We start from the raw sequence: 14,287 nt of genomic DNA on the forward strand, positions 1-14,287 counted from the left end.
TGACCACCAGTTTCACCGTCCTAGTTTTTCCACATTTAGAAGATACAATTACCGCAACAGCGCACTGTACATACGGACATGTGAACACCGACTGCCATGGCAAGTATAAAGACCACACTGCCTGTGCCCTCTTCCAGTTTCCTAGAGCTTTTATTTTTAAGGAAACTTTAGACCAACAACTGGAAGGGGGAAGAGTAATATTTCAATCAGCTTTGCAATCACACAATTCTATTTGAAAATGTTTCCATTTCTCCTTCCTCAAGATGTGACAGTAGATTCCTTCTCTAGTGTCTGGTGTGCACCTCTCCCTCAACATACGTAGGTTTTAAACCAACACTAAAAAAAAAAAATTACATGTTTAGGAGACTAAACACACAACTACATAGAAAACATCAACAGAAAACATTAAAAGCAGAAGAATTCACAATTAAATGTGATTTAGGCACAACTAAAAACTGTTCTAGAGGTGCCACATTGTGGTTTGAAAGACTATTGCTATAAAAAGATCAGCAAGATATCTGTAATCATCATCTTTGAGGAAAAGTGAATCCCAAAAGAAGAATATGAAGGCCTTAGACCTACTCTGACCTGAATAAAATGTTTAATTGAAAAATGCACTGTTTTTAAATTTAAACATAAGAAACAAATTCTAGTCCGTTAGAGAACATCTAGGTCAAATACAAAGCAATGACTAAATTCAGAGTTAAACACTCTCTTTGCAATGACAGGAAAGAGTAATGAAAAGCCATTAAGCCATTTCCATGTTTTGAGGAAAATAAAAAGCCAATCTAATTTCATTCTAATTTGAAAAACAAAGAAATTAATAAAATTCCCCCCAATTTTTTCCTAGTTGCAATAATAAATCTCAACACTTAATATAAGTTATTAATAAAATCTTAATAGAATTATGGGACTTCTGGTAATCTACATGAAACAACACTGAAGCAGGAATTCCCTTCAGTGCCATATTGCAAAGAGCACACAGTGTTATCATTACGCTGTGCAATTTTACATTTATAAGAAAATTGATCAGCTTCCCATAGTTCAGCATTGAGGCCATTAGTTTGGATAGGAGAGAGATTTTAATGTTATCTCAATAGGTAAATATTGAACTTGTTTTTCATAAATTATATTTAAAATTAACTGGGATTATACTATTATTCTGTACAATTTTCAAAAGACTATGTTAGGAACATCAAACATATTACTGAAAAAAGAGGGATTATGCTGCTGAGCTCATCAGCCATTCCAATGAAGAACAGATTTCTAAGCAGAAAATCCTGAGGAAAAACAAATAAAAATCAATGAGCTGTTCCCACACCAACGTGTATAGAATAGGCTCTAAAGTAACCATTGTCAGCAGATAAGAAGCTCCTCTTACTAAGATTTCTAATAAATATTCAATATACATGTAAGTTCATTAGCTTGTAACAAAACATCAGTTATGGCAACATTTACAACTGAAGGAGTTCTGTAATTCCAAAACATTAATACTATTTATTTCTTGTCTTCCCACATAAAAGTATTCATTAACTTACATTTCCATCACTCCGTTGTCCACCTTTGTGTGTAATAACTACAACTTCCATCCATTTACGCAGGTGTTGCTGTAAAGAGAGGATAATTAGTATTACACTTCTAATTATACTGTTCCATTTTAGCAAGTGACAGCATACGCTACAAGAAAAGAAGAAGCAGAGGCAGAAACAATTGAAGGAAACAAAGGGAAAAATGAGTAGTTATTTTCATTCCCTCAGATTGAAGAGTTTACTGTTGCTAAAAGTCCTCTCCATATTCAAGAAAGCAGGGGTTATAAGAGTACATACGTTAAAAGGCAAAAAAAATTGCAGTCTGATAGGCTTACACTTGTTTAATGGTTTGCTTGATATGTATGCATTTAAGTATTTAAGTATCCATGGCAAAAGGATAAAGAATTCACATACACAGTTTAAAAGCTGCAAATAAGAAGGGCAATACCTTCCATCATTTTATAAATCAAGAAAACACCAAAACAGACTTAGCCCACTAGGAAGTAAAACAAATTTTCAAGGGTTTCCTTAGTATATTATGTTGCTGGCACCTTGCTTAGAGACAAATTTGTCCAAGCAGACCTTCACATAACTAGGTATGTCTTCACTAGAAAAGAACATCTCTTAACTTTCTGGTTTAGTAGCTCTTTAGAAATTAACTCAAAATGTTTAAAGATTTTTTTTTCCTATTAATTGTAAAACAAAAATCTTTTACTTCCAATATATACATTGAGCCCCTACTGAATTGTTCTTCGACTTTTCAACAATATGAATATTAACTAAAAGAAAATTTCTTCTGCAAGAGCTAAAGAAAACTTTAATTGGCTTACCATCATCTGATCACAGAATTTATCATTAAAAGAGTTTGGAAAAAGTCTAGTGACGGACGTCAGACGATTCACAACATTCAGTGTCAGACTTCGATAGTCTCCCAACATCATAAGCAACGGTCTCATGTGTGTATGAATTTGATCAACTTCTATGGTAGCTCCTTCCAAGAACTGCAAGAGAGTACAGGATTAAAATACAGATGGAGAGGGGAGCGACTTCTGTGCAAGTATCCTTCTTAAAATAAATTCTGCTGACTTGATTTTTCTTCTTTTATTTTGTACTTTCAAAATGCAATAGCTTAAACAATATTTATTTCTGGAAATATATATAGTGACAAGATGGATTTGGGAAGCACTTAAGTATTTCTCACGCATAGTAGGATATTCCATAAAATAATCAGGTAAGAGATCTTAATTACAGACAGATTGAAAAACTGCAACAGCTATAAATTAAATATACAGCTATGGACAAACTACTCAGACACTGCTTTATTAAGAATTGCCTGTGAATCCGGCTGAAGGCAATAGAGCAAATTTCTGTGTTACAATCTGCATGCATCCTGAGTAACATAAGAGAGAACCTGGCTGCAAGCAGCCAGAGAGAATATTTCCTGTCATAACCAAACATCCTGCAGGCATGGATTTATCACAGGAAAAAAGGATCAGAAAAATCTTATACCAAATGCATTGGTCAGAACAACCCCTATTTGCTCCCTCTTACCTCTCAACCCAACTGTATTGTCAGCAAGCCACAAATAATAAGTACATTCCCTTTCATGACCAGAGTGATGTGGAAAAAAAAAAAAACAAAACCAATGTCTGACCTCTAATCAGTCAATGGCCTAAACAAGTGTAAACCACCAGTATTACTACAGTTATATTCCCTGTTACATGCCAGCCAATCTACACATCATTACAAAGAAACTGTAAGTATTTTTATTATAATTTTCTGTATTTAGAAGAATGGTATTAAAATCTTGCTGAAACAGAATTAGGCATATCTACTGGGCAACAAATCATGATGAGACAATATCCTTTTCCCTGTCCTTCCGGCTTTTTTACACCATAACCTAGCATCCACAGAACAGACAGTGTAGTGTAGCACCATGTAAGGATACTAATTCTGACCTTAAACGGTACAGCCATAGTCCTGTTCCTTAAGGTAACTGCCATACTGCGATGCAGAGTCTAACTCTGCTGTATTGCTTACTTTTCCAAAATCAACTATGGGGTCTCTACCGCTTCTTTTAGGAACAAAGAAGAAACAAGAGAAAAGCTTTTACAATAAAGCCAGGCATGCACATTTGCAAAACTGCTGGGAAGGACTGACACTGTTTACTTAGAAAAGAAGATACATTTACAAAGACCAGACAAATAGAAAGACTGGAAGATTTACCATGGTCCTTGTCCAAGAGCTTATAATGCTGAATTTCAACCGGAAGAAATTTTTATGGCTAAGTTCAAACCCCCCAAAAAACCGCATCTGACAGAAACTTAATTATATTGGTGTCACTGACAAAAACTTAACAGAGCAGCCATTATTTCCTGCAGAGAACTTTCCCAAGAAGCTTTGTAACAAGGAAGTAAAGCAGAGAGAACAAGGGCCTCAAAATCAACATTATTTTAATACACTAACCTTTCTCATGCATGCTTCTCCTGCCTCCTGCAGTTCATTATTTGTTGAATTAAGTGCCTTGAAAAGTGCAGCAATGATTTTCTCTCTCGACTGAGGCAAGTAATTGCAGGCAGCTAGAGCATCTGCAAATATCAAAGTAAATTTGTTCTCTTTGTTAACTAAATTTCAAAAGAGAGGGGAAAAAACCCTAATTCTACATTTCTTCTCTTCAAGTTTCTTTTATGTCATCTTAAATTACAGACAGCTAAAGCATAGCACACTTTGCCAAAAGCAACAGGCATCATAAAATAGTAAAAGAATGGAAATTCCATTAACAATGTTTTAAAGTTTTCCTGATGCTATATAACATAATTAGTCAATTATAAATGGGTTCATTTCAGAAACTAATTCCTAGTCATTAAGAAAGCAGTGATACTTTTCCATTATTCTCCAAGTGTGACCTCTAGAGAGCAGTTATGAGTCTTCAGGTGCTCAAGTTTTCTGCTGATCTTGGGAAGAAGACTGCCTGCTGCTCACAAGGACACTTATCTACATCAAATTTTGTTTAGGAAGTTTTACTTACTTAAGGCTGCGATCCGAAGAGGTACAAGTGATGGAAGACTTTTGTAACAAGGTAGTTTCATTAAAGCAGTATCTTCAGCCTCACACAAATTCAGTAACTAGGTAAAAAAATAAACAGTCATTTTAACATTGCATTGTGAATTGCATTTGAAATGGTATTATCAGTCAACTTTTGAGTCGTTTCCTCAAAGTTTATGCAAACACACTAATCAACCTCCAAATTTCACCAACAGGCAAAAATTCTACTCAAAATTAGGATATAAGTTCCCATGAAAACCTGTGGTTAGCCAGAGGCAAGAGAGCCCATTAGCACTGGCACCAGAGAAAAGTCAGGCAAAAATTAGCCATTTTGCATTTCGTTGGCCAATACCTAGCTGGTCTATTTGCAAATGGGCTGCTCATATGATAAAACAGTAAGTCTACAGAAAAGCTTGCCTCCTGAATGGCAGTAATAGTACTAAAAATATTGAGGAAAATTAAGAGAATGTAAGAGAACAGAAAGAAATGTAAGAGAACAGAAATGTAAGAAATGTAAGAGAACAGAAGGAGATTAATAGGGAAAAAATGTGTTGAGAATGTCTTCAGTAATTCTAATGGTCATGGGTCACTGCCCAGAGGGACAATTCTTTCCTACAGAGCTCTCTTTGCAGATGAGTATTTTCAATATATATGTTTATGGGTCTTGCTAGAAAACACTGAACATGTTGAAACAAAGTTATGCAAGTTAACAATGCCCAGGTTGCACCCATATCCAAGAACACTATTAAGATTCAGACCTTCACAATACCGATATATCACTCTCACCTTTACAGACATTTTTTGATCTACAGCACTTTTTTTCCTTAAGGCAAAAACAATAGAGGATCCTCTGCATTGACAAATATACCCCATACCTGCCTTGCTAATTGCAATTACTGTTGGTATCAAAGACCTTCTGAACTTATGTTTGGACAAGAGAGCTAGGAAACCAAGGGACTAGACAGTTTCTCTAAGTTAAATCTACACACTAGTTTTATATCTGATTTTACTTGAACGGTTAGGGACTCAAAAACCTTAACTAATAATATCTATGCTTTGGTGGTACAACAATTTTTTTTAATAGATATACTGTGCATAAAATAAGACCTAAATATGAAAATTAGCGCTACTAGACTAGCAGTATAACACCAAAGTTCATTTAATATATTTCACACACATTAGAATAATCTGCTTAGCTCAGAGGTATTATGCTGTAGGTAAAGGCAGACCTCAGTTCACGTTTCAAAAGGTAAATTCTTACATTTCGGTGAAAGTTTAAAATGCACAGAGAAAATATGTATTTTTAACAATGAAAGTTCTAACACCATCACTACTTAAGTATCTACATTCAAATATGAGAACATAAAAAGAAAGTACCTCTGTGTAGAAAACCTTGTGTTCCACAACATTTAGATCCATTGTAAACAATCGAGGTTGCAGGGTTGTGCAAAATGTATTTCCCTCCATCAGGCCGATCTGGGCATTTGCAGGTTGATGCCTAAGTAAATGCTTTTTAGGAGGAACCATGTCTTGGAGAACCTATACAACGTAATTTAGATCACTGAATTAGAGTCTATTCAAATGGCCCCACAGGCCTAGCCACTAAGACGACACCATTAGTCATGGCTGCATGTTTCTATCCATTTGCTAGTGTGGGTCCAGATGTACCTCTTTAGAAATCACTAAGCAAGAAGAAAAGTATTTCTCTGAACTAATTTAATTCACAATCAGTTAGCAAAACAACTCAGTATCTGTAATTGTTACATATTCTCTGTGAACAGATCTATGATACTTAGTAACTTCACATAACATTATAAACAACAAAGAAATTTCAAATTTCAAATGTTCAAGTCAAGAAACAAAAGTATTTTAAGCTCCTAAAACATCAGAAAAACAAAAACATTCATATAAGTTTTTTCCGTTACACCAAATTCTCACTTTCCTCCAAACAACTTTAGCAAAATAAGATATCAATTAGGGGGCTTTTCTGTATGTTCCCAAACCACAATAATGACATCTATAATTTCATATGTTGTGGTGGCCCTTAGGGCTTATGTACATTTACTTGTCTTTCAAGAATGAATTCAAGAATGAATGCTATTAGCTTTAAGGAGTATCTAGCAAAAAGCTATTTCAACCAGCTTTGATCTTTATAGTCTCTTTCTGGATAGGGAAAGGCATAGCGATATGCCTCATATTTAGAGAGCAACACAAAATTGAGGTTCAAAATGCAGTATCTACCTGGCCTAGCCTATGTCTGATTGGTGGTAGGATGAGCAGTCCATAATTTCAGGAAGTAAATCAACCTGAAGACAGTATAAATACTGGCTAAGTAGTCAGGCACAGCTTGTATGGATCTCTATAGTACTCCAGCCACAGTGTATTTTAGAACAATGAAACCTAGCAAATGACAAACATACGCTATCGAAGCACTATGAACTTCATTCACTAATGTGGGAAAACTTACTCAGAAAAGCATTTTGCCAATCCAAACTCATAAACAACTTTAAACTCACTTTCAGTAAGTATTTCTGCTTACCTCTTTATGCGGCTCCATAATCACCGTGACACTTTTTCCAGTGACCTGTGCAAGTACCTGCAACGAATGCATGGCTTGTTTTCTCACAGTAGAGTTTGGAGAGGTTACTTCTCGAACGAGGTCATGTGTTACATGATGGAAAGACTTTTCCTGTGCTGCTAGGATTTCTTCTGTTTTTTCTTCATCTTTTAAAGGAGTTGCACATCTAATCAAAAGCTGTTCTAATGTGGTCTTTGCCATAGCAACTGCTCCATTGGAAACCTAAGGTATCATAGATTATTTTTATTAAATAAGTACAGAACAAAGATCACAAATCTACATGCTACTCATCAACAAACAGCATTTGATTTTGATGAATCCTCTGCAAATGGCTAAAAACATACAAAGCTTAAACAGAACATGTCTTCAACTAGTCTTCCCACCAATCATTCCAAAACTGTGAGTTGCAATGCAATACAATTTTATAAACTAACTCAATCACTGGAAGCCTTAGCAATGTTGTCACCATACGATTCACAATTGAGAAAAGCTCAAGCAGCCAATTCTCTAGGTATCCATAACTACATACAGCTTTTTGATAAGATGAACAGCTTTCAAACGAAACAGTGTTTTTCATGCAAGTGACAGTTCTTTCACCGATCTGAATGCAACCTGTACACCTCTACTCTGAAAGAAGCAAGTGCAATTCCCACAACTTTGGCAAAGTTTTGTGGAAAAAACAGACCTCATTCCTAACTTCAGGTCTTGGTTTAACTTAAACCAACTAAAATTCACTTGTAACTATCACAGATATGATACATTCTGAAGTTAAGTAAAATCAAGATTAGCAAGAGTTCAATCTGTGTGAATTAAGAACAGAAGTTTGTTTCCCCCATAATATTTGATATAATTAATTCATTAAATACCTCTCCAGTTAGATCCATCATAACAAAGAGAAGTGCCTTCAGGAAAGTCTGCTGGTTCTGGAGGACCCAAATTAGTGGCAGTCGTTCCATAAGAAATTTAATTGACACAACACCTCCTAGTTTAGCATACCAAGCTTGTTCATAACAGCAAGCACATAAACGTTCCACAATATACGAAAACAAGGGAAGCTGACAAGCCTGGAAACAAAGAAATGTATCAGTTTTCTTCTTCAGCTCACTGGTAGCCTCCAAAATTTTAGAAGCAAAATTGCATTGGTTGAAACTAGATCATTTAAATACATTTAAAAAAAAATATATATATATATATATATTACCCTTTCCTTTGAACCCAAGATAATGCTCGCAACATCAAATATCACTGCTAGAGCCACCTCTCCTATTTTGCAGAGTTCCTTTTCCTCATATGCCATGCAGATTGCTATGGCATCAATAAGCACCAAGGGATCCATGCCTTTTGAGCCATTTTCTTCACTATGAAACATGGCTGTGCTAGGCTGGCTTCCAACCTGATAGCACTGCAGCAAAAAAGGACCTGTAATTTGTATTGGGGAAGAAAAGGAGGGGGGGGGGAGATAAAACAATGGATATTTCAATATGAATAGTCTTTCAATTAGATTTTACTACTCCTCTGACTAGCTGATGGCAAAACCAGTAAGCACTGTGTCTATTTGCATATAAATGGATTGGAAGGCATTCTTCACTCTTCTACTTGAATATTTTCTTGAATGCACTACACTATGCACTGCAAGAAGATTTAATTAAAATGAAGAATCATAAAAATTCAAGTTACATTAACGTGACAATGAAGAGTGATATGATTATAGTATGTCTTTTCCTAAATTACTTGTCATACAGTCCAACTCCAAACAAAAAGTTTACTTCATAGATACAAGACACTGCAGTGCTCTAACGTTTACTTAGTTCTGATGCTCCTTCAAAACCACAAGTGGAAACAACCCAATTAAAGACCATCTGCAAAAATAACTGTGTATATCATTACACAAGTGTTCTAGAACTATGAACTGTTCCAAGCTGTAATTATTTCATTGGCTGTAGCATTTCAAAGGTATTGTTAGGTGATTGCTTGTTTTTTAAAACTTTCTTAATAATTTTTCACTGCTCAAAAGAATTAAAACACAATTCAGCCAAACAAAAAACATATCTATCTAGAAGCAACTGCAATATCATGACTTTCTTAAAACAAATTACTAGTAGAAAAAGTATAAACTTCTCCACCCCTCTCATGACAGTCTACACAATCTCTATTCCACTTTACTTACCACATTGCTGAGCAACTGCCACCATTGTGTAATGGCGGATTAAGCTGGCTACAAAAGGCAGAGCACTAGGCCTCAGATCTTTGATGACTGCTGACATGAATGCCCCTGTCAACGCCTGTTCAAAAGTTTTACGAGCTGGAGTATCCTGAGCTTTGTAGCGATGTGAAATAATCACACTGGGTATGGACTTCTCAGTAAAGCTGAAAGACAAAATTAAGTTCATTATAATCCTAAACTGCAGTAATGGCAGCTCAATCATAAGCATTGTCAAGTGCTTGATTAAAAGTTTGCTCTCGATATCTAACTCCTTCTCCACCTCCCGTTGTCCCCTCATTTTGATAGAGCTAGACCAGTTCACTCAGTCCATATTAATTTTGTCAACCACTGGTCTCAAACATGATGGATAGCTCAATTTCATCAGGAACATTTAAAGCCAGTGGTTCAGAAGAAGCCACGTACATTACAAATAATAGGTATACAAGCATCGCACTGCAACTCAATTACAGAATGTCACTTTCAATATTTTGACATTTTTCCCTTTTTTAAAATGACATTTGATTTTAATCTTGAAAGATTGAAACATTACTTATCAAATGACTGCCCAAAAAAACTGTTCATTGCAAAGCTATATTTATGTCAAGTCTAACAAGTCCAAATTATAAAAGCTACCATACTCTTTAGCTACATTTACAACATTGCAAGAGTTGAAGTCAGCACACGCTTTGTGGGCAAAGATGTCAAAGTTGTCTAAAAGCAATAAACTTATTAAGTATCAATGACTAAAATTGTAAAAGATGTAAAAAAAATTCAATAAAAAGTCTCCACACTAGGACAAACATAGGTTACATGTGTGACTATGCTATAGTTTGGTCACTAAATGAAACTGAATTTTGTATCTTTCACTTTAGTAAAAAGTTAGATGCACATACAAAACATCACAAACTAAGTTAATCTCTAAAACGCAATTAAGCACCAGAATTTTCCAACTATTTAAATATATTAAACTAACATTAATTTAAAAAATGTCTGATCATATGTAACAGATTATACATTGGACTGAGAGTAGGGGAAGAAAATTAAAGTATGAAACATTAACACATGTCATTGGCATTAAACAATACGCTGACAAAATTCCTCTTACTTGAAATTCCTGCATTGATTTAAAAGGAAGCAGGATAAACCAGTAGGTAAAAATCCCATGAAGAATACACTTCCTAGACTAACCATGTTCTCTAAATTAGGTTGTTCTAAAGACACTATAAATTTTACATACACATTTACGCTTAAAGAATTGTCATACTTGGGATGTGCAAGAAGTTGGTATAATGCATGTTTATTATCATCCAGGCTCATCATAGCTACTAAAAAACACTTGATTACTTCCCACGCTTGCCTCCGATAATATGGTTCTGTGTTAGCACTCTTCAAACAGTCCAGAGCAGTCTCAATTGCCTATAATGAAAAAAAGATAGATAGTAACCAAACACTTCTTGTTCTTAATGTTTACAATAAGGTGATTAATCAAGGGAACAGTATCTTTAATACATATTAAAAGTAACTTTAAAAGTAGGTACAATTTGGACTGCCTAAGTTAAGAAATGGAGAGAATGCCTGAGAGCATGGACTTGAAACTATTATGGTATTTGCTGTGCTTTTATAAATGCAAAGTTTCATGGCAGATACATTTATTTCCACAGTCAGAAAGCATTTGAAGTCAGGAGTGAGGTACACCTTCATTCTCTCTCTCCCCCCTCAAGAAAATTTTCCTCACCTTCCCTCCAGCAATAATTGCTGTTCCGAATCCCTATATACTGTAGGTACACAATGCATTTATATGCATATATAAATGGTATCAAAAAATGTTCTATCTTACAAATTACTTCATCATATTTTCCATGCAAATCAAGAGCTACATCATACATGATGAAAGGTCCCTGTAAGCAACTTCCAAACACCATTTACTTAATGGAAATAGTACTTTTCTTTTCCTTTGCAAGAAGATTTATTTAATACATTTGAGAATAATTCAAATAATCTCTTAAGATATGAAAGCTATCAAAAGGGAGGGTACATCTTTTTGGAAAATTTCTATTTTGCATATAGATAAACACAGCTAGATCCTTTCTATCCTTCCCCAAAAAAAAGAAAAGAAGAAATTAAAAACAAATGAGACGGGCATTAAGTAAAAAAACAAACACATAAAAATTGTTTTGGAGTGCATGAAATAAGGAATTTCAATACCTGATCAACTGTAAATAAAATCTAACCATCCATGCTTAAACAGAATTTTGCAGAAAAAGGCTCTGCTACAAAGAAGTGGGCATTTTCCTTCTTTGAAAGGAAAACCACCTTCCCACTTACTGACTTAACTAGCTGTCATCACTGTTTGAATAACTATCAGCATCTCAATAAAAAGAAAAACGAGTTTTACACAGCCCACAGAAGACTACCAAAGCACTAAAAGAAAACATGGATTTCTCATTTTCAATTTATTGCACTTTTTTCCTTTTAATTTGACACTTCCTCTTTATAGATACAAAGTATTCAGCAGATAACATTGTTTCTTGGTCAACACCAAGAATCTGAAGATCGTTCCATATTATTAACCAATATGTTAGATGCATAAATACTTTGGAAAACTTGGTTTGAATTAAACCTAGCAGGATAGGAAAACGTCAGCCATTACAGTATTTATAGATACTCAACTCATCAGTTTCAGTACAGAGGGGAAATCAGTAAGGCTATCTCCATTTTAAGAATAACTTTTCCAAGCTATTTTTAAGCCTGTTGGCTGTATGGAGCCAAAGAGAGCCAGCTGCCTGTAAAGAAAATTGTTTACTACATTCAGATCATACCTACTTATGAAAGTGTAATTGAAAAGTAAGTATTAAAACTCTACAGGCCAAATTAACTAAGAATCCAGCTTCACTCACAGATCCCAAGACACAGATGCATGTTAGATTGCTGTAATTAGTGAGAACTAAGCATTTGTGATACACTGAGATTGTCGGATGAAAGCCAGTACAAGTACAAAGTGGTTTTGCAGCTATAAGAAGTACTATACCCAACCTAGAGACAACAAACAAAAACCAAGTCATTGGAGTCATTAGAATAATCATCACTGAAGAATTTCTACATTACGTTTTCGGTACACTTCAAAAAGAAAATATGGAGGTTTTAGAGTAGATTCCTGCTCCTAATTGGAGCAGTACACCAAAAGTTAGGAAGGGGGAAAAAATGCACAGAAAGCATTTACTTCTGCCAGTTTAGCTCCCTATCCTATCACTTCGTAAAAGAAGAACAGCATGTTTAAACCTATTATTTTGGGGGTGACATATAAAACAGTTTAAAGGGAAAATAAAGAAAGAACAGGTTGGCAAGCTTCTGCTAATTTTACATGCCAAAATGAAGCAAGAAGTTAGTGTAGGTCTACCTGCCTTATACAGAGACTCTTAAAACGGAGATTCTATAAAAAGCCTTTACCTTTTCCATTGGGAGCTGAATGGATGCTTTACAGTCCGAAAATTCAATTGTAATACTGGGTCCTTGGATTTCTGTGACTACATATTGTAGTTTCTGTGATTCCTTTAACATCTTTCTGTTACTTCCACCAAATTTACCAAGTACGCGATAAGCCACATGAGAAATGCTGTCTGCAGGATTGCGCAGTGTACGCCACAAAGCCTGTAAGTATTTTAAATGTTACATCGTCAGACCAGTCTCACTTCAAAATTTTTCAAGTTGTAATGTAAAAAAACATCAAGGAAAACACTTATTCTTGTATCTGGGTAATTGATGCTGCATAACTTCCAGAAAATACTTATCTAGATTGAATAAAAGCAGTCTCAGCTCGCAACAGTTCAATTGCTTTGTAACAAGGTTGTCCTAAATGCAGTTTTAGATTAGATTACTGTGATCAGCTACGAAATCTTTGCCACACTGAAATGTAATTTTGTGTTTATGACTAATATTAGATAAACAACATTATGAATTTAAAAAAAAAAAAAAGAGCAGGCCAGTTAAGACTGAAGTTAATTAACCTCAAAGAACTAGTTTTGAAATATAAAAAGCAAATAAAGTAAATATTATATTTAAAGGATAAAGTATACGCAAGCACTGTATTAGGGGAAATAGCCACATTTAAAACATTGTTCCGAATTTCGGTCACATCAGCTTCACTGTATATATAAGACTTCATATGGCTGCCAATCATGATATACTGAAGGTAATTAGTTTTTGTTTGGTTGGTTGGTTTTTTTTAAATTAACAAATTTTAATCATTTTCTGTACTAACTCATCTTAAACATAATAATATTCTTGCTATTGAGTCCCAAGTCTTAACTTTAACCCCTTAACAGGGGGTACAGAAGAAATTACTAACTCACTTTTAAATTTTTCAGAGTTTTCAGTTTAACAGCACAACACCAACTGGCCTTTTACATACAAATCAGACTGGTATGGTTCTCATGACAGATTTTCCAAGTTTTTATAACCAGAGGTTCACATACATTTCTAGTAATATTTAGCAAATCAATGACCTCTTGTGGTCTAACAGGAAACAACATGTTTACCTGCATTAGCTCAGCTCGAACTGGCTGAATGTGATCATACAGAAAGTCTGGCTGCAAGTTATCCACGCACAATTCAAGAGTTCTTAAGCCTTGGCTAACCAGGGTCTGAGATCCATTGAGAGCCGACACCAAGGGATCCATCAACATTGGCAGATAAGGCAGTAATGAGCTCAAACGAACTGGCACAGTGAGGCAGAGCTCTACAAACAAGTCTTTCATGTGTTGTTTATGAAGGCCACTTTGCAACATATTAAGTCCTGAAAATCATTGATAAGTTATACACTCAAAGGAAAAAGACAGTCCACAGTTTATTGTTAAAAATTGCTATTTCCTAAATTCAGAATAACCTGACATTTTTAAATTCTGTAAAGCTTGTAGCTCTGTAAATAACATATTT

General features: G+C 34.9%; 1 protein-coding gene across 6 annotated transcripts in view; it reads right to left on the reverse strand.

Annotated features, from left to right (window-relative positions):
* The window catches only part of TRRAP (transformation/transcription domain associated protein), a 115,481-nt gene that overhangs the window by 64,716 nt on the left and 36,478 nt on the right, over positions 1-14,287 (reverse strand). For all 6 annotated transcript variants that reach the window (XM_075515685.1, XM_075515684.1, XM_075515683.1 and 3 more), the window contains 12 exons: positions 13,891-14,147; positions 12,803-13,003; positions 10,620-10,771; positions 9,320-9,519; positions 8,354-8,571; positions 8,019-8,216; positions 7,114-7,374; positions 5,952-6,113; positions 4,558-4,654; positions 3,996-4,117; positions 2,360-2,530; positions 1,539-1,607 (listed from right to left, as the gene is read on the reverse strand). In XM_075515685.1, the coding sequence (XP_075371800.1) occupies positions 1,539-1,607; positions 2,360-2,530; positions 3,996-4,117; positions 4,558-4,654; positions 5,952-6,113; positions 7,114-7,374; positions 8,019-8,216; positions 8,354-8,571; positions 9,320-9,519; positions 10,620-10,771; positions 12,803-13,003; positions 13,891-14,147 (2,108 nt within the window). The remainder of the gene's footprint in view (positions 1-1,538; positions 1,608-2,359; positions 2,531-3,995; positions 4,118-4,557; positions 4,655-5,951; positions 6,114-7,113; positions 7,375-8,018; positions 8,217-8,353; positions 8,572-9,319; positions 9,520-10,619; positions 10,772-12,802; positions 13,004-13,890; positions 14,148-14,287) is intronic.

Source organism: Mycteria americana, chromosome 12 (genome assembly GCF_035582795.1).
Source record: "Mycteria americana isolate JAX WOST 10 ecotype Jacksonville Zoo and Gardens chromosome 12, USCA_MyAme_1.0, whole genome shotgun sequence".
Classification (NCBI taxonomy): Eukaryota; Metazoa; Chordata; class Aves; order Ciconiiformes; family Ciconiidae; genus Mycteria; species Mycteria americana.